Consider the following 27,549-nt stretch of genomic DNA (forward strand, 5'->3'; position numbering starts at 1 on the left):
AAACCCCCAACCTCCCAGGTGAAAAAAAGAAGGTAGATTTCTTCAAGAAGTGAAAAAAAAACCCTTTACTTTTTCTCAAAGCAGTTTCCGAGGCACATAATCTAATCTTTCCAAAAACAATTCTCTGGCAGTCAGGGCTCACATATTTTAAAAAACAGTGTAGAAAGGAATGTATTGTGACAGTTTAATTTGTTGCTGAAATACAGTCACCTCTGGGGTAATTCAGAGCAACTGTGGAGTGGATGAGAAACCTGTTTGGGATGGGAGGTGAGTAAAGGGAGGCTGCTCAGATGAAACCACTGATGGAAGATGCCCATGCATCTGGAATTTAGGTTCATCTTTTTTCTCCTTTGACTCTAATGGAGCTGTAGCCTGTTCACATATTCTGAACAGGGCAGTTGTTGATGGGTCCTTGCACATGTCCTTGCTGTGGCAGCAAGGGAGGTCTTGGTGGTAATTCTCCCAGGCAGGTGGTAGGAGAGACCCTCTGGTACTGGCCAGCTTTAGAGATGACAGGGGTGCAGAAGAAAAGGTGGGGGATTACAGCACTTAAGGTACAGGTCGCTGTACCATCTGGTCCCTGGCTGGGGACTTCTAAAGGCCCAGGCAGCTAGCTGGATACTGTAGTTGCTAATCTGTGGGTGCAAATTGAGCTGTGTAAAGCTGGCCTGCAATCTCTACCATTTGAAAGAGAAAACAAGGCACTTGCAGGATGCTCTTCAGAAAGCAAATGAAAGCCTGCCCGAGTCTGAGGAAGATGTACAATTTGAAAAGAAAGAGGTATGGAGTTGCTTCTGTAGTCCTGTTTAGGGTCCTCAAGAGGAGTGCTGTCTGAAGTGTGCTCCTTGTGAAGAGGTGAAAGCTGAGTGCCTAGCAGAGGGATAGGCTTTTTCAGAGCATGCTACTAAGTACATGGTTTTTGGCAAACCCTGCAATTGCATTGCAACAGGGTTACGAGGTCTTGTTCAAATTCTGTTGAAGTTGGTTGATCTATGTTGATTGCAGTGACCATGGGCTGGCAGGCAGTATGGCATCTCTCAGGTAAGTCCAGGTTTTCATCTCCTTTATTTCAAAGCCTGCATCTAGAATGAGTTTATTCAATTCACAGCTTAAAGCAACTTCAGAATAAATCCCAGGGGAGGAGAAAAAGGAAAAATCCAAACACCCCCCCCTCCCCCCCCCCCCCCCCCCAAAAAAAAAAAAAAACAGATTAAAATAATCAAACAGCTCATGCTGTGGAACTGGGATGTGACTGGCAGCCAATGTGTGGAGGTGGACAACCACCAGTCACACTTTTTCAGTGTGACCTGCTCTGTGGAGTCAATGGAAGCAAGTACCTGTTGGGACTAGGATGCAAAGAGATAACATTTAAAATCTGAGGCAGGAGCCTGCAAACTCAGTGACAGTACTATGCTGGGGTGGAGGAAAAAGCTCTGCTACCAGCAAGTCACCCTTTCAGGTAGCTAATTTGAACTTCTTGTTTTCTTCTGAACCCTTCAGTTCAGTCCCACTGTGTGTAAATGTCATGCAGTCTCTTCTCTGCTCCCCACCCCCCCAGGGCATTTTATTTGAGAGCCCTTTGTAACAACTTTTATTGCTCATTCATTCTGTGGTAAGGGAAGTTAATCTGCCTGCAATCCCTGTCTGAGCTTAATTTTCTTAATTTTCCATAGCACGAGGGCTGATGGCTTCACAAATCTTGGGTAACTCCTCAATCTCTCCCCTGGCCAGCCTAGCAGCACAACAGCTCCATTTAACGTGCACAGGCTGCTTTGGCTTCCTGCCCCTAGACTCATTATTTTGCATTTGTCTGCATCAAGCTCTAATGTTGCCTGCCCCAAAGGATCGTATATCAGACATCATGAAAAAGACAAGAATCCTCAAGGTTGGTCTGTAAATCCCAAGTCTCTCTGCTAGAAGAAATGTGCAGTCTGGGTGCTCTGTCCTTGTCAGGACATCATCCCAACAGCAAGTGAGAGTTAAACACCTCTCAAAGGTGCTAGGACAGAGCTTCAAGCCTGTCCCAGCTCTGGACCAAGAGGCATTTTAACCAAGTGAAGGCAGGAAGTGTAGGTACAAATGGGGCAGTTTTTTCCCTGTTTCATCCTTTCATACTGAGGCCAAGCAGCTGCTAGCATGTCGAGTTACTCAGATACTTCTCAGGAGCTCCTGACCTCATGCAGTCCTGTTGTATTGCAGTGGGGAAAGGCATGAGACCTCTAAATCTGGAGCTGAGACCAAGGGCATGGGGATTTCAGACTGTGGATTAACAAGCGTTAGCACCCACCCTGCACATCTGGGTGTTCTAGGCTTGGTGGGTAAACCCCTTTCTGTTAGGGGAAAAAGAGCTTTTTCCTAACACTAAAGCTCTGTTAAATGCCATAATGCAGCTTTGGGGGCTTCTGTGATTTTGTATCTCACTTGAGCTGAACCTTCATGGTTGCTCTGAAGACCCTGGCATCATTTGCAGGGAGCAGGTTGGAGGAGACCCAGAGCTGTTCTTTAAAGAACTGGAAAAACAAAGCTGAGCCAACTGGAAGGAATACAGCCTGGTAGCCTGGGGAGGATTTTCTTGACTGGCTGAGTTTCCCCTTTGATTGGGAGCGCTTGTTCCATCATGCCTTTTGCTGGGGAAGAATTAGCCTGGTGGCAGAAATATGATGCACTGGGTGTTTTGGGAGCAAAACACCTGTCCACAGCAAAGAGTCTGCAGAGCTTGAACTCAGCCTTTGAGTCCCTGTGCTGGGAGCCGGTTGCAAGCCTGCTCGGCAGGGGATGGTACTGTGCCAGGCTCTTGACCTTCTGTCTTGTGCCTGTGCAGTCAGCATTAAATCCTAGGACCGTGAAGAAAACCAGAGTCAATTTTGTACCCCACTTTTTATTTGTTACTGAAACTCATGCTATAATTCCCATCGGTTCAGACACCCATAAAATGGTGGTTAGCTCTAGAGAGTTTCTGGAAGTCTACTGTGTGCACCACAGTCACTTCAAAATTTGTAATAGCAGGGAATTTATTAAGGGGAAAATTTCTGGCTGATCCTAGGTGGGAAGTGCACATACCATGCTACAGAAAAAGGCAAAAAAGTATGTTATATTCCGTTATATAGTTTATTTTCCTCACTTCACAACGTGTCTGATCCCTCCGTGCTCTCTTTCTTGGCTACACGTGTCTACCACAAGCTTTTTGACTTTCCAACTCGTGCTTCTAGGGGACAGAGAGGGCAAGGGAGGGCATATGAAAACCTTCAGGAGGCTTTTAATTCGGGAAGAAAGGTATATTGGGGCCTTGTACTTAAGACCCACAGCATACATTTTGCTCTGGTATTTTCCTTGTTGTCCTTCCCCTCTGGACTTTGGTACAATAAATAGTGTCCATGTTTGAAGAGCGTCCCAGCAGAGGGGCATCTGACACAGCATGGAGTCCTTGTAGCTTCTCGGCATTTCTCCTGTGAGTAGCCTCTTGCCTGGTCAACAAGTGCGTTGTTAGTGGCACCGAACAGCAAGCGAGCACCTACTGCTTTTGCCTGCTTGCCCAAGGTAATTCCTCCTGTTACTCATTCCACGTGGCAAAAACAAGTCGGAAAGGGAGAGGTGTTATTCATGTGCAAAACCCTGAGCCTCATCTGTAGGAGTGGTATTGTGCTAGTACTGGTTTTTTGCTGTGATCAACCTGCTGCTGGTTGGATGCATGCTGAAAAACAGCGCTTTTTACTTGTTAATTTTTGCCACCAACAGTATGCTTGCTGCCTTGTCAACAGGAGATGGTTCATAGGTCTCTGGGAGATGTGCAGTGGCGTTGCTTGGCTGTTTGCTCTCCTGGTTGAACAGGCACATGTATGGACCTTTGAAAGCTGGTGGGAGAAACTAGGATCCATCAGTCTCTTTCATGAAGGTTTTGTAACTGTATCATCTTCCTAACTAATTTCCCTAATTCCCTAATAACATATATGTGTAACTAAATCTAGGCAGACAAGACTGTATCAAGCCTTGGGCATGGGAAAGTGTAATGCGATAAAGTTGCATACTGTGTCCAGGGCAGAGCTAACCTTGTTGCACCAAGAACTTCCTTAAGATTTTACCTTTGGGGCGGGAAGATGACTCCCATTGCAGGGAACCCCAGTTCCCTCCTATACTCCACCAAAGGCTGCTTTGGTTTCTGGTTTAGCTCTGCAAATAACCATCTAGTGGTTTCAAACTGGATATGAAGTTGGCTGGTATTATTTCCCCTGTGACGGCTAGAGCAAGGGAGAGAAAATTAAAGCAACTTGTCTTAGCCTGAGTCAGCATCGTGGAGTTGCAAGTGTGTCTCTGTAGAGCCTAGTGAAAGGTCCCTGCCTTATCTGGCTTGATATTTTGCTGGTTGCACAACTTGCAGATCCCATAGATGCAAATATTTTCCTGGGGTTGGCCCTAGTTGCCCAAGGAGTGTGTTGGTTCAGATTCTCATGCTTTGCAATTAATATAAGCTTGCAATTAATATAAGCTTCTCAAGTCTGTGTGAGAGAAAGAAGGGGAAGTGCTGCTAGGTGGTTGTTTTCCCTCTCCTTGTTGTTGTTCCTCACCAGCTGGCTACTTTAAAATGAGTATGTTGTGGCTTTTTCCCAAAGAAGCAACGTGTTGCTGCAAATTCAGCTTCAGAGAGGTTGTGGGAGCTTTTGTCTGCTGGTGTTGTGGCTGCTGTGGGCAAGGCACAGATGATATGTAGTGCTGCAGGTACCCAGCCTATGAGCTGGGTCTGGTCAAAGTGGATGCCAGCCCAGCTGAGCAGTGTGGTCCTTCTTCACTGGTGCATTCCCACACTTGCTTGGCAGCAGCTGGGAGATGCCAGATCTGCCTCGTTCCTTCGTATCGTCGCCCAGATCATGCAAGAACAGCAAAGTTCGCACCACAGGATGTTGTCAAAGGACCCCGAACCTGGTGTGTTGCAAATAAATATCTTTTCTCTGCCTCATTCAGCTAAGGTAGCATTATCTCAAGAGGGCTGTTTGAAGTATGCTTGTCACAGCTATACCAGGCACCAACACAGCTCACAGAGTTATTCTTGCATTTTCTCTTCTGAGCTACTGCATGAAAATTGGCTCCTTCAGAGGGTAAATTCCCTCCATTTTAGTACAGGTTCAATAAAAGGTATCTAGTTTGGACCTGGAGAGCACAATTCATCTTCAGGTACAGTGGCAAAGCTTTGAGCAAACCTCATGAAGTTTGTGGTTCATTGTGTTTTCTAGAGTACTCTCTGAACTTGGGTTTTGGGGTTTTTTTTGTGCTCTTCAAGGGCAGCAATTCCTTTGGTGCTGTCAAACAGAAGAAGCACTTGCTTAAAGTGGCGTGGAGGAGTTGTCACCCTATAAAACTCAATCTAGGCCATTGGCTGTGTGTTTTACAGTGATCTCGGCTGATCACATCAGTGTTGTCTTCAGACCTTGAAGCCTGGAAGTCTTTTGGCAGGATGGAAAGCCAACGACATGAATTTTTGTATCTGATCAGGGTTTGACGGTTAGCTTAAGTCAGATTTTCTGTTTGAGCTGACATAGTATGTGCTGAGTTTGATCAAAAATATGTGGAAGTAAGGGCAAATGAAGCCTGTGAAATAGCAGCCATGACTTGGAACAGCTTCTTTATAGTAGATCTCCATTTGGGTAAGAAATACTAACTTCAAATACACTTTTCTTTAATGCAGATCTTACACCTTCTGTGTCCTATCTTAGGTGCGCAGGTGAAAGGCAAAAATGAGGTGACAAAATATTTGTGGTTAGTAGGGGTTTGAGTCCAGATCCTAGATCCTAATCAGCCTCTGATGGAGGGAATTAATTTAGAATAAGACAACGTTTACCCCAAGTTTTTAAGGATGGATTGTGAGGGTAAGTTGACAGTCACCAGCTTTTGTATCTCGGTGCTCCCCTTGCTGTTGGAGTGTGACTTTTCCCTCTCGTGAGAGGAAATATACCCACTCTGTACAAAACACTGCAGCAGCTCTTTTTGCTTCAGTAGTGTTTCAGGTTAAAGTTGGTTGGTTTGACTTATAAGCTGGTGATTTTCTATGGGCTTTTTCTCTTTTTTAAAAGAGTTTTTTTGCAAACATTTGGTTCACTTTTCTTGAATTTAATTTTATTTTCTCACTTGAAGTTCCTGTGTGGGAACCATGAGCACTGTTTAGGAACTGTACCCACTACACCAAGCTGTGGCCTTGAAGGTTCATTATAGGAACACACATGGTTTTCAGGGAGTTGCTTTCTGAAAATAAGAGGATTTAAGGGGGAAATCAAGCAGCAGTTTATTTCCAGTTAGGTGTGAATGGTGTCCAAGAGTGAGAAACTGCTGTGTGTGCCTTAGAAGCCCTGAGAAACAGCACTGGTGGGCTCCACTGCTGTCAGATTGAAGCAGGGAGACTTTATCAACACATCACCCCTTTTCGAAATCTCACCAGTGGCTTGTCTCTCTGCCAGGCTCCTGTGAAAGCACGTGATCACATTTGAGATTGCTCGATACTGTAAAAATTCAGAGTTCAAGCTTGATCTTTGAATTTATTCTTCTAAAGAAGGAAAATTTTGTCCTACTGAGGATTTGAGGAGAAATGAACCTGTAAAGTAGAGCCCCTGACTGCAGATACTTTGGTGATTCTCTGCTCCCTTTAAGGGAGGGAGAAAAAAAACCAAACCAAAACAAAAAAACCCCAAAAACGCCCAAACTCTGAAAGACCAGCTTTTTAAAAAGCGAAGACTTTCTGTAGTTGTTCCTAGTGACTATTTCCTCATGGGGATAATTTCCATATCTTATGAGTAATTTCTTAGTCCAACTTGAAGCTCATAAGGCACATCGTGTCGTGACAAGAGCTAGGAAGCTTGCATCATCTGATTAGACTGGATCATCTTTAACAGTGCTGGTTCATGTTACCTGTCCGTATTCTTGTTTGCTTTTTCCTAACCACTGGGGGGAATAAAAAAAAAACCCCAAAACAGCCTTGTGACATTTAGCATTATGCAAACACTCTTGCAGTCTTGAATAGTCAGCAAAGGCACCATGGACAAATTTTGTGGGTGAACAGAATTGGAGAGGAACCCTAGACCACACATAGGACCAGGCTCCTACCACTCGAACAGTGACTTCATAGTTGTTACAATTCATATTTATAGTATCAGACCAAAAAAAGCCTGAAGATGTGAAAAGGGATGCAGCCACTAGTGTGAGCAAGCATGTAGACTGTGGTCTTTTGGTGCACATCCCATCTCTGTGTCCCACCAGCCCTGCCTAGAACCCTTTCATAGTGGTATTTGCTGGAGCCTGAGAGATAGTTGTATGAGGGTTTTGGTGTCCTGAGGTCCAGTTTCAACCCCCTTTCCAGGAAGCATGGCTTACATATCAGATCTTCAGTTTGTGGGTCTTTGCTGGTGTTTGCAAGGGCAGATGCTGAGGCACAGTGGTAACCAATAGAATAAAAGGTCAGGACTGGTTTGCTAGTGGCTGGGGGCTTGATGGCAAAGGGTGATAGCATGAAACACTCCCAGCAACTGATGATTTGCAGATGATTTGCGGGTCATATAACAGATCTTCCCACCCCTCCAATCTAATAGCATATAGAAAATATGACAAATTTTACTTATAATAATAAAGTTGTATTATTATATGCTGGGGGATTGAAGGCAGATGCTTGTATTTTTCCCAGTGGCCTCAAGGGAAGTTCACGTTTTGTTTTGGTTTATTTATTTGTTTATATTTTAAACCAAAGCCAAAGAACCATGAGTCAGCTTGATCTTTGCTGCAGCAGTTCCTCTGCTGTGGTCCCCAGGCATTGTCTAACAAGTGCCTGCACCTCCACTAGGATGGATGAACCCAGATGTGGCCATATAACATGTGCAGGCTTATTTTTGTCACTTCCCCTTTGGAGAAACTCCTTAGGGAGGCTCTGTGTGTCTTTATGAGCCAGTGGTAGGGGAAAGGAGAGGGTGCTTTGTGCCTTTTAGTAGATGTCCTGGGAAGACACTCGGCTACTGATCACAGCAGCATGTTCTCTGTGCCAGCACCCACCAGCACCATGTGCAATTCCTCATGGCAGCCAGATCTCCAGAGGGGAGGAAACAACTCAGTCACCTCCTTCTTTCTGCTTTATGATTGCTGACTTTTATAGCTGCTCTGTAGGTACTCTCTGTGCCTTCCGAACTGAATGAAGGTGTGTCTGTAACCCTTCCTTTCCCAGGAAATGTCAGTCTACCTTTCTACTGTCTCAAGATGCTGAGAGGGATAAGTGCTCGAAGTGGGATAAGGTTGAAAATTAGAATAGACCAAGTGAGGTCCTCAGCTGGTATTGACTCTTGGCTTTAATGGCTTCACTGCAGGGATGCTACTTTTTACCTTTTCCTTAAGGTGATCCTTTGAGGTCAGATCTCAGTTTGGGGACTCGTGCATTTGGTTGACTCCTCAGCTTGGACTGTCCTCTCTCTTCCTTTGGGAAACTAAAAAAATCTTACACCTTGTACATATTACACGCACAGTGGCTTTGGGCTGTCAGGAGAAGTCAGCTTTGAAGTTCTAAATTTGCCTTTTGTGGTTATGCTTTTTTCAGGCCAAGTACAGAACTGTCTGCATGAGCCTTAAAAAATCCAAGAATAAATCCAATGAATGCTTCTGTGTTTGTTTTTTAAACGTCTCTGCAATGTGCACTTCCACAGCGTTGCAGGGTGAGACCCTGCTCTGGGACCAAAGATGGTTTCCACTGGAATTAGTAGAATGAAGGTTTTGGGCTACATGAGAATCCCCTACAACATCTTTCATTCCTGGCTGTTGCTTACACTGCCCTAATGAAGTTGCATTGCAGTAACTGTAATGCAGTGCATTACAGTTCAAAGTTCAAAAGTCCCTTTTTTTCTTTTTCCCTCCTTGCCCCATTTGTGGGCTTTTTTTTTGCTGCTGCATGGGGTTTGTGTGGGGATTTTGCTGTGTAGAGATTGATCTGTGCTGGAGGTGTGATTGACAAAAAGATGGTTCATATAGAAGGGCACCTACGGGCTCATATTGCCCGGTTTACTTTCCCCAAGCTGTAACTATTCCAGCTCATGCTGCAGATGATGTTTTGGGCTGTGCTTTGCATGGTCTCTTTCTTTGTGTGCTCTCAGGAGAAACCAGGTCCTGAAGAACAGGGTGAAATCCTGCCTGTGGGTGTTGTAAGCACCACCTATGTCTGGTTGTCAGGTGTCTGCCAGGGCGGTACCAGCTCAAGGTTGAAGCTCAAGGGCAGCCTTGGCTGCAGTGACCATGAGATAGTGGAGTTCAAGGTCCTTGGGGCAGTGAGGAGGGCGCACAGTAAGCTCATTACCCTGGACTTTAGGAGAGCAGACTTTGGCCTCTTCAGGGATCTGCTTGGTAGAGTACCATGGGATAAAGCCCTGGAGGTGAGAGGGGCCCAGGAAAGTGAGCTAATATTCAAGGACTCCAAGCTCAGGAGCGATGCATCCCAACAAAGAGGAAGTCAGGCAGAAAAGCCAGGAGGCCTGCATGGATGAAAAAGGAGCACCTGGACAATCTCAAACACAAAAAGGAAGCCTACAGAAGGTGGAAGCAGGGCTAGGTAGTTTGGGAGGAACATAGAGAAGCTGTCCGAGCATGCAGGGCTCAGGTTAGGAAAGCTAAAGCCCACATAAAGTTAAATGTGGCCAGGGACATCAGGGGCAACACAAAAAGCTCCTATAGGTGTGTTGGTGACAAAAGGAAGACTAGGGAAGATGTGGGCCCTCTCCATAAGAAAATGGGAAACCTGGTCATCTGGTCATGGACAAAGCTGGGGAACTCAATGACTTTTTTGCCTTGATCTTCACGGGCAAGTGCTCTACAGTGTTTGTGGATAAGGGAAGAGCAAGTGATGTCATCTACCTGGACTTGTGCAAAGCATTTGTTGCTATCCCATGTGACATCCTGGTCTCTAAGTAGGATGGACATGGGTGTAACAGATGGACCAGTCAGTGGATAAGGAATTGGCTGGATGGTCGCATTCAAAGAGTTGCAGTGAATGGATCGATGTCCAAGAGATGGGTGGTGTTTCTGAGGGTTCAGTACTGGGACTGGTGCTGTTTATCATCTTTGTTGGTGACATAGATGTTGTGTTTGAGTGCACCTTCAGCAAGTTTGCTGATGACGCCAAGCTGTGTGGTGCGGTTGACATGCAGGTTAGAAGGGATGCCATCCAGAGGGACCTGTACAGGCTAGAGAGGTGGGCCTGTGTGAAGCTCATGAAGTTCAACCAGGCCAAATGCAAGGTCCTGCATGTGGGTCGGGGCAATCCCAAGTGCAAATACAGGCCGGGTGGAGAAAGGATTGAGAGCAGCCTTGAGGAGATGGACTTGGTGGTGTTGGGTGATGAGAAGCTCAATATGAGCTGGCAGTGTGTGCTTGCAGGCCAGAAAGCCAACCGTGTCCTGGGGTGCATCAAAAGAAGCGTGGCCAGCAGGTTGAGGGAGGTGATTCTCCCCCTCTACTCTGCTCTTGTGAGACCCCACCTGGAGTACTGCATCCAGCTTTGGAGTCCTCAGCACAAGAAGGACATGGATGTGTTGGAGCGAGTTCAGAGGAGGGCCACGAAGATGGTCAGAGGGCTGGAGCGCCTTTCCTATGAGGACAGGCTGATAGCATTAGTGGTGTTCAACCTGGAGAAGGGAAGGCTCTGGGGAGACCTTAGAGCAGCCTTCTAGTACTTGAAGGGGGCCTACAGGGAAGATGGGGAGGGACTCTTTATCAGGGAGTGTCATGATAGAACTGAGGAGTAATGGTTTTAGACTGAAAGAGCGTAGATTGAGATTAGATATTTGGAAGAAGCTCTTTCCTGTGAGGGTGGTGAGGCAGTGGAACGGGTTGCCTCGGGGAAGTTGTGGCTCCTCCATCCCTGGAAGTGTTTAAGGCCGCTGGGGCTTGAAGCCACCTGATCTAGTGGAAGGTGTCCCTTCCACTGATCCAGTTAGGGGGGTTGGAACTAGATGATCTTTAAGGTCCCTTCCAGTTCTGTCTGTGGGCAGGTGCTGGTCTTTGACTTTTCCTCCTACTTAAAGACATTCTGTTTCTAAAGACTTGAAAGTTTTCTTTTTCTGTTTGCAGCTTGGAGCTTATGTCCAAGCTCCCTTGCATCTTTTTGGCCATTCACTTCATGAACACTCTGACTCTCATTTCCATAGTGAGTTGTCATCCCTGAAGGTCAGGGCATGGCACGCTTCGTATCCATACCTCTTTCAAACAAACAAATCTGGTTAATGAGTTGGGAGGGAGTGCTTGCCAGTGCTGTCATGCTGGTCCAAGTGCGTATCAGAGCCCTGTGGTGCCCTTTTCTCCATCAGTTGTTGATCTGTGTAGAGGAACACCTAAGCTGAGTCAAAGAGATAGGGCAGGGTCCCTGGAGCTTGATGGCCGTGTCAAGTGCAGCACCAAGGCTAGATCTGGATCTACTCATTGCCCCTGCCAAGGACGTCCTGAGGTACTGGGGATCAGTTGAGGGATTTCAAGAAGACCTAGGTACACCTAACCTTTAGGCAATATCAGAGGGACCTCAACTGCCCTGCTGCTTTCAGAGGCTTTGCTTATTTCTTAATCAGCTTGTCAGGCTTTGGTGTTGAGGTGGAGCCACATCTCACACAGGCTTGGTGTCTTGCTTTTCTATGGTTTCTTTTCAGCCCCAGTGTGCCTGTGGATGCTGGCTGTGAGCCCACTCAAATCCTGCATGTTGTCATTGCTGTGGGCTCTCAAGGAAGTTCTGGAAGGAAACGCCCCCCTGCTTTTGCTGATTGCGCAGGTCTGCCAGCAGATGCTGGAGGCTGTGACAGAGGTGATGGAGTAGGCGTTATGCTCCTATCCCCTGCATAATCAACCACAAGCATTGATGAGAAGCACAGTCTTGTGGCAAAAGCTCAAATGTGGGGGAGCAGAAATCCCCAGCTTTACCATAGGTTTCCTGTGTGACCGTCAGCAAGTCACTTAATTGCTGTGGGTTCCTCATTGCAGGGTGGAGTTACTACTTCCTTGATCTGCTACACCATGTGTTCCCGGGACATGGTATACACAAACCTGTGTGGAGGCTACTCGGATTTGAAGCAGCATGTCTTCTGTATCCATGCTGTGATGCTTGCAAGACAGGCGGGATGAGTCCCTGTGCAGTGTCCCTTTGTCGCTCAAGAGCCAAAAGAGGGAGATTCCTCCTTTTTTAATATGGAGAGCTGTAACCCGTACATCTTCAGTCTTATTTGCAGCAGGTCTGTGCTGTGACAGTGATGCATTTAAATAACTCACCCATAGCAACACTGCTTGGATTTTTTTAAATCCAGACTGCTGCAGAGGAAGCGGACATGAGCATCACATTAACAGGCCTATTGTGGCTGAGATTTACCACGAACAGCAAAGTGAGGTATGGGTAGTCCAGGACCCAAATTGAACAAAATCTGCGGATCCAAATGTAAATATTCCACCATAAACTTTGGACCTTTGTTTATGTCAGTGTTGTGTGGTGGTTGCTCATTATTGCACACGCAATGTATTGGTTGGCTCTGCCTGGCTTCAGACCTGATTGTGACAAATTCATTCGCCTTGGCTGTTGAAGGGCTGGGTTTGGAGGTCTTCTCCAGACCTCTCTGCCAACCATGCTCAGTGTCCCCATCCCTCTAGGTTGCAGTTGGCTAGTGCTGCAGCTGCTGGGTCTGTAAATCAGCATTGTGCCCCTGAGTATCTAATGCATAATGTCTGATGCATATTCGTGCTTGCGAAAGCATTGTGTTACACTGCCAATAAGATGTCCCAGTGGGAAGGAGAGCAGGGACGGAGGTACCAGCAGCAGCTGCCTGCTCGCTTCCTTTTATGTCCTCTTCCTGCTGCCCCCATGTCATTGGCTCCCTTAAGATGCCCCATTGCTTGCTTTTCTAATGCACTTTCCCCAGCTCCTTCTCCCAGATTTGCTAAAGTGAGCCCTGCAGGTTTGCTTTTTGCTGTGGTGCCTTCTTCCCCTTTGTCCCTGCTCTGCTAATAAATAAGGGTGTGTGCCTGCAAAGGTGCTGCAACGGCTAAATGAATGCAGAGGGATGATTTTTATATTTGATTATGTAAAGTGAATGGCTTACTAATAAAGGAGACACTCTGGAGGTATCTGATTTTGGCTGTTTGGGGTCGCTCAAGCTGTTCCTTTGAGCTGTGTCATTGAAGGAACTGTATGAGCAGCTTTTTATCGGTGTCCCGTTGGGAGTGGAAATGGAAAGGTAAGAAGGAAAATCATTCTTCTTCCCTCATCCCAAGATGGACTGTGCGTCACCCACAGCTAGTCTGCAGAGATGCACTGGTGCTGCTCTACCCTCTGTCTTGAAAAATGAGGGGGGGGAAAAAAGGATGCTGTACCACCTTTCCCTGGAAAAGATAAAACTTTGGAGGATATGATTAGCGGCTTGTGATATACCTACTGCATGTGAGAGATGGGAGTTGACTCTGCTTTTCCCCTTCCAGTATAAAATCCTAGATGCTTTCCAGGGAAGCTAGGGGAGCCAAATTGGGTACTAACCCTAAGATATGCTTGTCTGAGTCCAACCTGGCCAGAGCTGGCTGTCCGTGCAGAGAGGGATCCCTTTCACTCCTCTGTGTTTCTTCTTCTCAGGGGGACTTGAGCCATCCCCAGATAGGACAACCCTATTTCTCTCTGGGGCTGGTTACCCATCCAGAGGGTGAGTGCTGCATGGGCAGGAGTAAACAAGACTCCTGTTGTCCCAAGATATTAATTTGTCTACTTTTCTGCTGCTGGCCAACAGCTTCCACCTCTTTCCACCTGATCCCAATGCTGCTGACTCGCTGTCTGGACCTTTCTGCTGAAAGAGCTGTAGTGCAATAGGGCATGTGCTGTGTGCACAGTTTCATTCCTGGAGACTGGAGCTCACCAATACTCTTGTAATATTATTTTGCTCCTGGCCTTTTTAAAAGTCTCTTATCCATTAAATGTAAAAAAAAAAAAAGGCATTATTAAAACAATTCTTGAAACTTGAAACTTCCCAACTGCATCTACCCTGTTTCCTTATCCATTTATTCGCTGTAAAAATACAAATGTGTTAGGATTTAAAGCAAGCAGGAAGCTGAAGAGCCAGATCTATTTCTATTGTAAATTCTTCTCAGTGAAAATGGCTTGGATGTGTTTCCTTGAAACCAGTTTCTTAATTTTTCCCTGTCAGTGGTTGTTTGGGAGGAACAATGAAGGAGAGGAGAATGGAAATCTCATGGGGGGAAATGCATTTCTTGACTATGGGGTATGTTTTTTTTTTTTGGCCTGATATGCATCAGTGGTGGTCAGGTTGGGACTGGCCCTTTTCTTAAGTGATGTACAAGGCCACCTTATACCAGAGGCTTCCCCCTTTCTTCTAGCTGGGCTTCGAGTGGGGAATACAGGAGCAGTGCTCAGCCTGCCTCTCTTCTCCCAGTCCTACCTGCATCTCCTGTTGCTTATCTGTGCATCACAGCATCTGCCTCTCTGCTGGCTGCCTGTACCATGACCCAGTTGTGATTTTGTTAGGATAACTGGATTGCAGGGCGCCTTTTGCAGCACTCTGGGCTTTTCCGCTTGATGTACACTGCCTCCCCAGCCATCCCTGCCCAGGGAAGCTGGGCTGGGGGGGCAAGCTACCAGCTCTGACAGCCCAACACAAAGACCCAACAGGAGAACAATGGCTTTCCCATCCAAAACCTCTCCTGGGAGCTTTTTGTCTCATGTGAAGACCCTGGATAGGAAGTCATGTTGCTTGAATTTAGTTCCCAGCTTTACCACCCAATGATGACTTTGGGCCAGTCCTTTGGCTTGTTTGCATCCTCTTACCTGTCTGTACAACAAGGAGGGTGGTGTTTCTGTTCATGCATGGCTACCACCCCCAGCTCTAGCACCGAGTGCTCTATCTGTTGCAGCTCGGTGGAGAGATCTGAATTTGTCCCTTCTTATGTTGTTGCAGCAGAGAGCCAGGCAGCTGTGACCTGCTGTAGCATTATGGCAGGACTGGTGGGTCCTGGGAGAGGCTGTACCTTTCCCCAACAGCTTGCCTGCGGGTGCTCCTTTCATCACCAAGAGTACCAGGTGGAAGATATCAGGTACCTTAAGAAGCCAGCCTGGAGATGGCTTCTCTTGTAATACCACCCCATTACTGGGCAGCATTTGCCTCAAAGCCTGATGTTCTCTGTCCCTGTTAATGGCTGTAATTATGGAAGTCCACTTACACTGGCGCTACGTTGCTTCTCTGGTCTGAGTTTCTACTTCGTTGTGCCTTGGGGAAGATCAATACAATTTGGTACTGAGTCTAGCAAGTCAAGAGATTGCACAGAGCCTGGCTTCGTGGTTGCCTACCACACATTTTAGCAGTTATAGTTATTATCGTCTATAATGAGGGTCTTGTTTTAAACTTTCCTGGGTACCTGTCTCTTTGTATGCTCAAGGTACATCACGCTGCCTTTCACCCATCCCATTGATGTTTATAGATGGGATTTTAATGCAAATGAGGGTTAAAAGTGTCTTCTTGTCTTGAGCTCCACCTTGGCCTCTCTGTTGCACAGAGTATGTTCTTCATTTGTTTTTCTGAAAAAGGCAAGGAGGCCTGGGAGAAGTCTCTTTTCCAGGATGAGATGGAGAGCTGCCAGCCCAGGCAGGGAAGCGTCTGCCTCTGAACCACCTGCTTAGCCCTGGGAGGCTGGAGAGGAGATAAAAGTGGAGGAGTCCTGGCAGTTTGCAGTCTTCTGCGTGTAGGCAGTGAGAGCTTTTCCTCCCCCACACCGCTTTCCCACATGCATTGGCAGAGTCAACGCTAGGTCCTAAGTCCTGACTGCAAGATAAGAGCTCAGTTTTTATTTAATTGTTCCCTGTTGTCCCAGCTTGCTTCGTGGTGTCTTCATGCATCCACCTTACCAGGCTTTCAGACAAAACTCCAGTCTCCTCTTTCCTTACGCAGGCTACTCTTGCTCATCTAGAATCTCAGACAGCACTTAAGTGTTAGATCATAAATCACAGGCATAATTTAAAAACTGTCTTTGATTTCTTCAAACTACTGGCGCTGCCAGATGCTGACAACTGGTGTTTTCAGCTAGTGACTTGGGTGCTAGCCCGGGTGGTCTCTTCCATCTGGTTGTGATTTTTTTTAAGGGTCTGTGTTCAGAAGTGGGGTGGGACATATCATTTGTTTGCTTGTTTCCTTCTGACCTTTCCATGGACAGGCAGCAAGTAACCTGCAGAGCAGCATGCTTTCTCTCTGTGGAAGTTAGCTTGGAAGATTGGTTCTTCTGCAGAGACTATGGTGGGATGGGCTCCTTTCTTTCAGGGAGAAGGGTAAAGTGGTGATAGTGGGAGGTGAAGATACCAGTGTGATTCGCAAGCATGTCCCAGCACCCACCGGAGTTTCCTGATGGCGTGCTGCTCCCTGTGCCACATTCATGATACTGGAGACATGGGCATGAGCAGTACTGGTTTATAAGCTCCTGAGATAAGGGGTCTGCTAATCTTTCTCCAGAGCATAGTAATTTTGGTGCCCTGTATTTGCTGGGAGAGCAATTCCTTCATCCAGAAGGAAAGCTCTTGGATAGCTGTTTGTTCTTTGGGGTTATTGTGTTACTGACTTGTGTAGGTTGTTTAGGCATAGCTGCCTACCAGTTGTTTTTCTTAGAGTGAGCTGGCAACAAAGAACTGTATTAAGAATATTTATTATTTGAGAGGGAAAGCAAGAACAGCATAGCTGGACCTGCTTACTGCTAACAGCCAGTGATCGCACAGCTTTGTCTTTTACTCGACTATCAGAAAGCTGAAGCAGGAACAAGGGAACAGAAAACGGACAGCAACTTTGGTGAGGATGGTACTATCTTGTTTTCTTTAGTCCTTCCATCTCTTGTGGAGAAGGAAGACGAGCAGGGACTTCACAAGCCCTTTGTGCTTGGGTAGTCTCTGGCAGAGGGGTTGTGTTGCCTGAGGTGCTTCAACTGGAAACTGTGCAAGGGCTGGGCCAGGTGCAAGGACCCGTCCGTGCCTGTTTCAGACCTTGTGTAAAGCCACGGCTTGCATCTTGCTGCTGGGATGGGTTTATGGCTGCTGTGGAGAGGCAATCCCTTTCTTCCAAACCAGTCTGTGCCTCGAACCTGCCTGCAACTTTCTGATATTCTTCCTCCCGGGTTTCCCCTTGAATGTGTGCCTGTGTTTTGAGCCTCCTACATTATGTCATTCCTTACTCCTTTTCTTTTTCTTCTCTGGAGCAATATTTTTGCACTCAGTCTCTTGGGACAGGCTGCCTTTTCCATCAGATTTGAAGAGCTTGCGGAGGATGGAAGAAGCCATTCTGTTCCTCTTAGGTTTTTTTCTTTTTTCCCCCTAATAGAAGACATTTATAATCTTCAAGTTGTTTTTCCAAAGCAGGGCCACCATTTGCAACTTCTATTCCATCTTTGGCATCCCTCTCTTTTTTTTTTTTTCATCTGTGGGTTGCATTGTCTGAGTTTGTGGGTACGCAGCCAGCAAACCAACAAGAAGCATGTCGGGTTACATTTGCAGCCCACTTGTTAATTTAAAAAGCAACAAGTAAATTAAAATGAAGCATTGGATAGGCTGTGATTTGTAACAGAGCATCAGCTTGCCAGACTCATTTCCCTAATCTCTTTCAGACTGGGCAGGCTGTGGAGAACATCAGCATTTTGACCCTTGAGTGAAAACAAAAGATGGCATTTCACACCACTGGAGAGATTACTTCAGTCCCTCTAGAGGCTGTATTTTGTGACATTGGTGACAGTCTTGTGCACGAGCAAATGGAGGAGCCTGGACAGTCACTGGGGTGAGCCAGCAAGGTTTGCCTTGTCAGTGTTCTAAAATCACAGAGTAGGATTCCTGGCTTGCAGGTGTGGTGGACCTTAGAGAACCGCAGACCATTTCTGCCTGCGGGGCATCTCTGCCAAAGGGAAATAAAATCAAACACTGTGGCACTGGTGGTCTAAGGGCTCCTCAGTTCCTGTGGACAGTGCTTTTGGAGGAAAGGGTGCCCAATCTTAGATACGTCCAAAGAGATTTGCAGAGGTGAAGCTGATTTCTGATGCCTTTAAATGCGGGGACTCCCAATGGACAGGTAGAGGGTAAATGTTCAGTAATGAACAGCTGTAAAACTTCTGTTGTAGCTGGCCTCAGTACAGCAGTGCTGCGCAAAAGTCTGTCTCTTGGCTTGTTTAATTGCCTTGGTGTCCATCCTGGGGGAGAAATAAGATGACAGGAGGAAAGGGAGCACACAGAGAAAGCTCCTTCAGTGATCCTGTTGGAAGGGTGTCAGAGCCTCCCTCATGGTGAATGCATTGGAAGCCCACTGCAAATGCCTTTCACTTGACACCTGAGTTTCACTTGAAACTGTGGTGATGTGATGGGACATACTGATAGGGCCAAGCCACTTGAGTTCCTCATCTCTGCTTCTGCTGAGTGAACTTCTGAAGGTGTCAAGCCAGTCAGGTCCCCAAAACCACCTCTCCCCCTGCAGATGAAGCTCTGTGCTGGAGAAGAGGGACCATGAAAAACATCAGGTTGTTTTTTGCAGGACGCAGCTGGGTCTCTGGGTAGCACCTTGATGCCTACACCTACTTTAGGTCTTAGCCCCATAAAAGCTTCTGCCAAGTATCTCAGTCTTAACTTCTGCAGGCAAAGCCTCCATGCTGTCCAGCATGTGCAGGCTAGAAATAAGACATGCCTTCTGCCCTTGCTTACAGCTTCATCCCCTCCCTGCAAGACAAAGGTAGGATGCTGGTGCCTGGTAGGATGCTGGTGCCCACTGGGGCTGGGTGCTTGCTCTCCTGGCTTCCTGCACAAGGCTGGCAGATGTTTCTTGTTTGCTGGAGCTGTGTGGTTCCAGCTACTGGGCTGGGAGCAGCTGCTGCTGCCAGGCGGAAGCACTCGGCGAGGCTTTCCTAGACAGATTTGAATGGGAGCCAGGAGCCCTCTTGCTACAGGAGAAAATCCATGAGGTCAGGAAATACAGCAGCGGCAGCTCCAGCTCCATGCTGGGGCTGTTGGCTTGGCACACAGATCCCAGCCCTCTTCTTCCCAGACGGTGCTCCTGAACGGCTCTCCTCCTCATCGTCTTGCTCAGCTATTTGTTTGATAGGCCTTCATGGCTTTTGGGGGCTGCAACAGTTGAGTACTGCAGAGGTGATAAATTTGGATAGGCGGGGAAAACACCAGACGGCGACCTGGGTTGGGCTTTCAGATTTTGAAGAGCTTGCAGAGGATGGAAGAAGCACTGTTCCTGCTCAGAATGGGACTGGGAGGCCGTGCTTTCATGTTTCCTGCTGTTATTTTTCGGTCAGCTCTGTCTAGGCTCTGTGTTAGCTGCTTAGAAGCAGAAACCCTTGTTTATCCTCATCTGGAAAGCCTCACATCAGAAGAAGCTTTCACAACAACTAACCAGCTGTAAACCTTTGCCTGGTGTGTCCCGACTAAGGGTGAAAACTTGGGGTGTCTGTTACCATCTCTCTGGCAGGAGCCTCACTCTCTCTTCCCTGCCTCTGTTTTTTAGGAGAGCCAGAAACATTGTCTTTGGGATGGCTGTTCCTTGAACCAGCCCATGTGGTGATGGTGATGTTCATGTGGCATTGAGGAACAGCCACCCCTGCATCAAAACCTATGCATGCATCGATGAGCAGCCTTGCTCTTGCCATGTTCAGGAGCAAAAAGCGTGATGGGGAGTTATGAGATGCTGTTGGTAAGGTCAACTTAGGGATAAGACCAGCTGCCCAGCTCTGTAACAAAGCTTGGCCATAGGGAAATCCCCACTTTCCCTGCAGCCTTTGGCCAGGCTCTGTCTTGTGTAGCATTTGCATGCGCTCTGATGAGTGGTTGGGTCTGCGCACTCCCTGTGAAGAGCTTGCATTGAGGATCCTTTGTGAAAGGAAGCAAGCTCGTCTGAACAGTGATTTTAGCACACATTAATTCAGGCAGCTCTCACACCCAGAGCTGTCCATCATTTCCCACACTCTCACTCTACATTAGGACATGTTTTGCAGCGATGGTATGAAATAGTTGGGTGGGCTGGACTCGCCATCCTCTGCAAGCTGCAGAATCTCTCCTGGCATTGCTGGGCTGAGGACGACATGCAGAGCAGTGAAGAGTTAGCCAAGGCACCAGTACCTTCTAGGTATGATGTGAGTGAGCAAACACCAATGTTGCAGACTTCTTGTATGTAAATTTTTGTGTGCTGGCTGTGAGTAGTGGGGAGCAATAGCTCTCTTGCTCCCCTCATTTCCCCTGCCTCTTGGGGTGGGTAAAGAGTAGGGAGATGTGGGTCTGTGTTTCTCTGGAGGAGCCAGAGCTCAAAGCTCTGGGGTGGGGTGGTGATGTGTAGGGCTTGCTGGTGTGTGATTGCCCCTCTGCTGCGCAGTGGAGCTCAGCGGCTCAGCTGGGTTCCAGAGCAGGGATGCCATGGGTGACTGCCTCCTGCTGCAGTGTGGACCAGGAGGCTGCTGTGGCTGCGTGGGCTGGGGGTCTTCTGAAGGGATAGGCCAAGCAGTGCCTTCTACTGGGGTGGTCTAGAGGGAGAACTGCCTCCTTGAGGACTCATGTCTTTTCCTCCACATATTGAGTCTAGGCTTTTCTCACTGCCTTAGCAAGTCCCACAGACCTGGGCAGTTGTACAGTTCCCCTTGAGCATCATCACAGCAGCTATTCCATCATCAGCACCAGATGCAGAGCAAGGTCCATCGTAGCCGCTGCAGGCCTTTATTTGCAGCTGCCGTGTGTTTTGCTAGGGATTGCAGATCTCCCTGCTCTGTATGAAAGATGGGAGCTGGTTGCAGAGTTTCTTTAGACCCTCAAGACCCCTCTGTGTTCAGCTGTGAAACTGTTCTGCTGCAGGAGTGATCCCCTCCTGGCCAGCAGTGTTGGTGGAGATGGTCAGTCAGCGTTTGCTTCTCAGTCCCCATTTCAGCCCATCACTGTCCCTCGTGGCAATTGTCTCTTCCCATCTGAGAGATTTGAGAAGGCTGGGGTGGGGTTCTCTTTTGTCCCTGAGAAGTACTGTATGTGAGAAGTTCATATATGTGAGGGTGTGCATTAATGGAGCACAGCAACGTGCGCACAGTCAATTAGCGTGATCACTTAGGTTGCCTCTTGTAGCCTCGCTTTCCAAACTGCATCTCTTCCTTGGCTGCTAGAACAGAGGCACATCAGACTTTTTTTGGGAAGCAGTGGTGCTTTTGGTCATGGACCTCAGGTATCACATTATTTGCACTTCATTTCTCTCACCATCACTGCTTCCACTGTGTTTAACAACCTTCAGCTTCTTCAGCAGTGAGGAATGGCACAGCAACCAAAGGTCCTCCTTGGCATCATGCTTGTGCTCTGGTTGCTCTTTTGCACCCCCTCCCTTGCCCTTCTTCAGGATCCTGAATGGTGAGAACAGCATGAGCTTTGTTTGCCTTCCCGCTACCAAGACAGCAGCTCAGAAAAGGGCTTTGGCAAGAGGTGGTTGTGTCTGACTGCTCCCAGCTCGAGTGGATGATTGAACTGTCTGAGTGGTTTAAGGTTGCAGTCAGGTGGGGATTGAAGGCGGAAAGTTCTGGCCTGCTTTTCATTAGATCTTTGCTGTGTTAGCAAATGCATCAGATGCAGACAGGATCTAGGGTGGCCTTTGCCGGCACAGTTTGTACCAGCTTCCAGGGTTTCGGGAGCAGGGCTGGCGAGCCTGGAGAAGAGGGTGGAGTGATTCAACTGTCCAGGGAGGGGGGGTTCTAATCCCTGCGCAATGTTGCAGGCTGCATCAAATGTCAGCTGCCCAGGGCAACCGTGAGCTTGTCTTCCCTCTTCCAGCTACCCACTGTGTTTTGGGTGGCTTCCGCAGAGATCGCAGATGGTGGCTGTGGTATCTGACCCTGGAGTGACTTTCAGCGGGCAGGGGTTGCAGTCCAACAAGGGTGGATTTCTATTTAAACCTTCGGAGTTTTGTAATCTTCCTGAATTAAACTTCCTCTTTCTCAGCAGAGTTGTAGCAGAAATTTAAGGGAGGAGGTGTCAGGGGATGAATTTTCTCCTGCTGAAGGGCCATGGCAAGTAGATGGTATTGCAGAAGTGTGATTTACTCCTCCTGATGCTATTCATCATTCCCAATTAGCACCTTCCATGATAGCAACTTAGTCTTAAGGCTTATGGGTCAGGATTAAAAGGAGGACAGGGACAGGTGTTGTTATGGTAGGAGTTTGCTTACAGGCTACCTGACCCGGAAGACTGAGCGGGTGAGGCCCTCTATAGACAGATAGGAGCAGCCCTACATTGAGCCCTGGTCCTCATGGCGGACTTCAACTACCCTGATATCTGTCGGAGGGACAGCAGGGCATAAGCAAACCAGGAGGTTCCTGCAATGCATCAGTGATAACTTCCTTCTCCAAGTGACAGAGGAGCCAACGGGGAGAGATGCCATGCTGGACCTTGTTCTCGCCAACAAGGAACGGCTGGTGGGGACTGTGAAGCTCAAGGGCAGCCTTGGCTGCAGTGGCCATGAGATAGTGGAGTTCAAGGTCCTTGGGGCAGTGAGGAGGGTGCACAGTAAGCTCATTACCCTGGACTTCAGGAGAGCAGACTTTGGCCTCTTCAGGGATCTGCTTGGTAGAGTACCATGGGATAAAGCCCTGGAGGTGAGAGGGGCCCAGGAAAGCTGGTTAATATTCAAGGACCACCTCTTCTAAGCTCAGGAGCGATGTATCCCAACAAAGAGGAAGTCAGGCAGAAAAGCCAGGGGGCCATGCACAAGGAGCACCTGGACAATCTCAAACACAAAAAGGAAGCCTACAGAAGGTAGAAGCGGGGGTAGGTGGTTTGGGAGGAACATAGAGAAGCTGTCCGAGCATGCAGGGCTCAGGTTAGAAAAGCTAAAGCCCAGATAGAGTTAAATGTGGCCAGGGACATCAGGGGCAACACAAAAAGCTCCTATAGGTGTGTTGGTGACAAAAGGAAGACTAGGGAAGATGTGGGCCCTCTCCATAAGAAAACGGGAAACCTGGTCATCTGGTCATGGACAAAGCTGAGGAACTCAATGACTTTTTTGCCTTGATCTTCACGGGCAAGTGCTCTACAGTGTTTGTGGATAAGGGAAGAGCAAGTGATGTCATCTACCTGGACTTGTGCAAAGCATTTGTTGCTATCCCATGTGACATCCTGGTCTCTAAGTTGGATGGACATGGGTTTAACAGATGGACCAGTCGGTGGATAAGGAATTGGCTGGATGGTCGCACTCAAAGAATTGTAGTGAATGGATCGATGTCCAAGAGATGGGTGGCGTTTCTGAGGGTTCAGTACTGGGACTGGTGCTGTTTATCATCTTTGTTGGTGACATAGATGTTGTGTTTGAGTGCACCTTCAGCAAGTTTGCTGATGACGCCAAGCTGTGTGGTGCGGCTGACATGCAGGTTAGAAGGGATGCCATCCAGAGGGACCTGTACAGGCTAGAGAGGTGGGCCTGTGTGAAGCTCATGAAGTTCAACCAGGCCAAATGCAAGGTCCTGCATGTGGGTCGGGGCAATCCCAAGTGCAAATACAGGCCGGGTGGAGAAAGGATTGAGAGCAGCCTTGAGGAGATGGACTTGGTGGTGTTGGGTGATGAGAAGCTCAATATGAGCTGGCAGTGTGTGCTTGCAGGCCAGAAAGCCAACCGTGTCCTGGGGTGCATCAAAAGAAGCGTGGCCAGCAGGTTGAGGGAGGTGATTCTCCCCCTCTACTCTGCTCTTGTGAGACCCCACCTGGAGTACTGCATCCAGCTTTGGAGTCCTCAGCACAAGAAGGACATGGATGTGTTGGAGCGAGTTCAGAGGAGGGCCACGAAGATGGTCAGAGGGCTGGAGCGCCTTTCCTATGAGGACAGGCTGATAGCATTGGTGGTGTTCAACCTGGAGAAGGGAACGCTCTGGGGAGACCTTAGAGCAGCCTTCTAGTACTTGAAGGGGGCCTACAGGGAAGATGGGGAGGGACTCTTTATCAGGGAGTGTCATGATAGAACTGAGGAGTAATGGTTTTAGACTGAAAGAGGGTAGATTGAGATTAGATATTTGGAAGAAGCTCTTTCCTGTGAGGGTGGTGAGGCAGTGGAACGGGTTGCCTCGGGGAAATTTGTGGCTCCTCCATCCCTGGAAGTGTTCAAGGCCGGGTTGGGTGGGGCTTTGAGCAACCTGGAGTAGTGTAAGGTGTCCCTGCCTATGGCAGGGTGGTTGGAACTAGATGATCTTTAAGATCCCTTCCAACTCTAAGCATTCTATGATTCTATATAGCATGTCTTGCTCCCCTGTGGGGCCTGCCAGCTTCTTCTTGTGGGAGCAGGGGTGCCCCTTCTGCAGTCCTCCTCCCTCTTGTGTTGGCCAGCACAGTGGAGGCATTGTTAGCTGGAGGACGGGCAGAGGTGTGGATCTGCCACCATCTCAAACCAGCTCTGTGGTTTGAAGTTCAGCGCAGCCTTGAGGGTGAAGACATGGAGTTAACAGTGTATTTGCAGGGGCTGGAACTTCTTTCCCTCTACTGTGGGCATTGACATCCAAACTGTGTTGGCCAAGGGTTTCAAATCTAATGATTTTGGATCACCAGCTTGAGGTAAGGCAAATTGGAGACAGTGCTGAGCACTTCTGGAAAACTAGACCTCTTAAATTGGTTACTTTAGGGTTTACTTTTGATTTACACAGCCTGTACGTCTGTTTTCTTGTCAGTAACACTCCCTTACCTCTTGAGGTTTGCTTGGGGAACGTGTAGAGTTTACATCCTGACTGTCAGGCTGGAGGATTGCAGCATATCACAGCATAAACATAGTTTTGTGTTCAGTTTGATGGATTATTTTGGCCAGTTTAAAGTAACCTTCATTACTAGCAGAGAGTATTAGGTTAAATAGCTCAGGATGCTGCGGTTCTGTGCTGTACTTTTAGACCAAGTTTCATGGTTTTAGGTGAGGCTGTCTTACATTTGAGACCCCGGAACATCAGACCATAAAAGCAAAAGACAGACAGTGGATTCTGGAGGCACAGTACGGGTATGTTGCATCCCTGATGGTGGCCTGCTGGTTTTTAGCCCAAGCAGTGAGGGGTGGCTCTTTGCCATACAGAATAGCAGTGAAGTGGGTTTACCTTGTCCCATCCTCAATCCCTACTAAAAGATTAAAAGACTTATAAAACCATTAAAACCTTAAGGGGCGTGTCCCTTCACCTCTGTCTTGCAGAATTAGGTGTCTCTGTGTTACAGCATGCCAGATCCCAGTCCTTGGTGTCTCTATCTCGCAGCATTTGGGTGATCCTGGGATGTGCAGGAGGCACTGGGAATTCTTAATACCTAGGAACGAGGCTGTGCTTTGCGGATTTCTGCCTTTTCTGGCAGAAAAGGGGGGCAGACCGCTCAGCCCCACTGCAGAGCAGGCAGCAGTGGGGAGGGACCCCCTCTCCTAATGTGGTGGCCCTGTTTCTCCTTGCAGGTGGTGGTGCTCCTGGAAATCCTGAGCTGGGGTCGGCTGGAAGATGACTGAATATAAGCTGGTGGTGGTAGGAGCCGGTGGTGTTGGGAAGAGTGCTTTGACAATACAGCTCATTCAGAACCATTTCGTTGATGAATATGACCCCACGATAGAGGTAAGCAGCTTTGGGCATGGGGTCTGTCTCTCTTTCTCTGTGTTTTCCTCTTGCTCTTCTCCACCTTGCCTCCAACCCAGAGCGTGCTTGGCTTGGTCTCAAGTCTGAACTTGAGCAGGGATGTTCCTCTGCTTCACAGAGCTGTTCTGAGTCGCTACGTGTGTGTTCAGAGGTTGTAATGACCGATTTGTGCCTCCTGCAGAAGGACAGTGGCGTCTGCTGAAGAGAGATGGTGAGGGAGGCAGCAAAAGCAGGCAGAGCTGAGCAGGGGCTGAGAAACAGCACAAAAGTCCTCCTTTCTGATGAGATGACTGTGTAGGGAGGGGTTAAAGGTTTGGGATTGAAGAGCCATTTTGTGCCCATGCTTCCATTTCTCCTGTGAAATCAGAGTAAATATATTGACTTCTTGTGCAGGATGTTTTGAGATTTACTGATGAAATGGGTTTTATCAGGGCTTGGTCGTATTATGTATGTCCTGCAGTTTGAGCAAGATTTGCTGAGCAGATGAACCTTTGGGGCCCCACCGTGCTGGTTCTGCTCCATCACGAGGATTTAAAGGTTGATGTATGGGTCTCATAGTTGGTGTGGATAGTAGCACTGCCCTGTCTAGCTCAGCACCCTGCCTGGAGAAGCAGGCAGGGACGCTGTGCTCCTCCAGGCTGTGCAGAGGAGGGGTCTGGTCTTCAGGATCCATTACACTATTATTTTTTTCTTTTACTTTTTAAAGACATATTCCAATCTCTGACTGCTTTCACCATTGCTAGCGAGATGCTAATTACACCCTGCATGACTTATACTTTCATTCGGGGGAGATGGGGGCAGCGGCCGCTGCTCTGCATGAGTAAGTTGACCCTGGGAAGGCAACTTACAGCTTTGTCATGCTTCTTGGACAATAACCTTCCTGTCTGCAGTCCTAAAGGATTCTCTACCAGATGTGTATAAATGCAGCTGTGGTTGCTGCAGTTATTATTATCATAATGGCTAAAAGGCCCCAGCTGGGATCAGAAATCTATTCTGGTAGGTGTTGTATGTGTAGTCCCCACCCTGAAGAACTTACAACTTAAATAAACAAGCAAGACAAGGCTTGGTAGAAAGGCTGAAATGGTCTCACAATCCTACAGATGGGAAGGAGAGAAAGCACTTAAAAGCACGTGCTATTATGTCATTTGGCCAAGGTCACCTAGAAAGTCTGCGGCAGAGACTGGAATTTAATGTAAGGCCTCCCAAGTCTCGGTGCTGCGCCTTGCTTACGGATGCACTTGCCTTCTTCCCCAGCTCCTCCCCCCTCAGGTGCTCATCACCAGTAGCATCGTATGCTTTTCTTAGAAAACCATTCCAGGTTGTTTTTGGCAAAAGAGCTGCTGATGGGGAGATATCTGCATGGATGGATCCTCTTTTGGACCTTACGGTGGGCAGAGACAGCTCTGACCCAGTGATGTATTAGATTTTGGCATCCTATTTATCTCCAGCTGCCTGCCTGCTGTACGTACCCTCCAGGGAATTTTCTCCATGTAAACAGGCAGCGGGGAATGTAAACCTTGCATGGCATTTCCCAGCACACCCTCTTCACCCTGCCCGCTCCTGCTGTGCCCTGGGAGATGCCTGCTCTCCTCCCCTGCTCCTCCCCCGCTTCCCCCAGCCCCACTCTGCTCTTCTCCTCCTCTTCTCTTCCTAAAGCAGCCATGAGCTGCTCTTCACCCCTCTCGACCTTGGTGCTTTTCCACCTGCAGGTCCCGCCAGCCCTGATGCCTTTGCAGCTCCCTTGGTCGTACTCTGCATTTCCCTCACCCCAGCCATCTTCTCACTCATTCCAGGGTGACTCTTTTCAATTCTGCTTCATTTTATGGTGATTTAGGACACACAGAGAGTTACCTGCCAGCCATCCAAATATGACCAACAAACCACCCTCCTGTGACTCAGCTGCTTTGGATCATGCCCAGGAGCTGACTCTTGATGGTTCAGCTGGCTAACAAACAG

The 27,549-nt window shown here is 48.0% G+C and overlaps 1 protein-coding gene across 2 annotated transcripts in view; it reads left to right on the plus strand.

Moving 5' to 3' along the window:
- Window positions 1-27,549, plus strand: part of HRAS (HRas proto-oncogene, GTPase) — a 46,557-nt gene that overhangs the window by 10,371 nt on the left and 8,637 nt on the right. For both annotated transcript variants that reach the window (XM_082485879.1, XM_082485878.1), the window contains one exon: window positions 25,419-25,572. In XM_082485879.1, coding sequence (XP_082342005.1) covers window positions 25,462-25,572 — 111 coding nt within the window. In that variant the 5' untranslated portion in view covers window positions 25,419-25,461. The remainder of the gene's footprint in view (window positions 1-25,418; window positions 25,573-27,549) is intronic.

The sequence above is a fragment of the Vanellus vanellus genome, assembly GCF_965231255.1.
Source record: "Vanellus vanellus genome assembly, chromosome: 6".
Taxonomy (NCBI): domain Eukaryota; kingdom Metazoa; phylum Chordata; class Aves; order Charadriiformes; family Charadriidae; genus Vanellus; species Vanellus vanellus.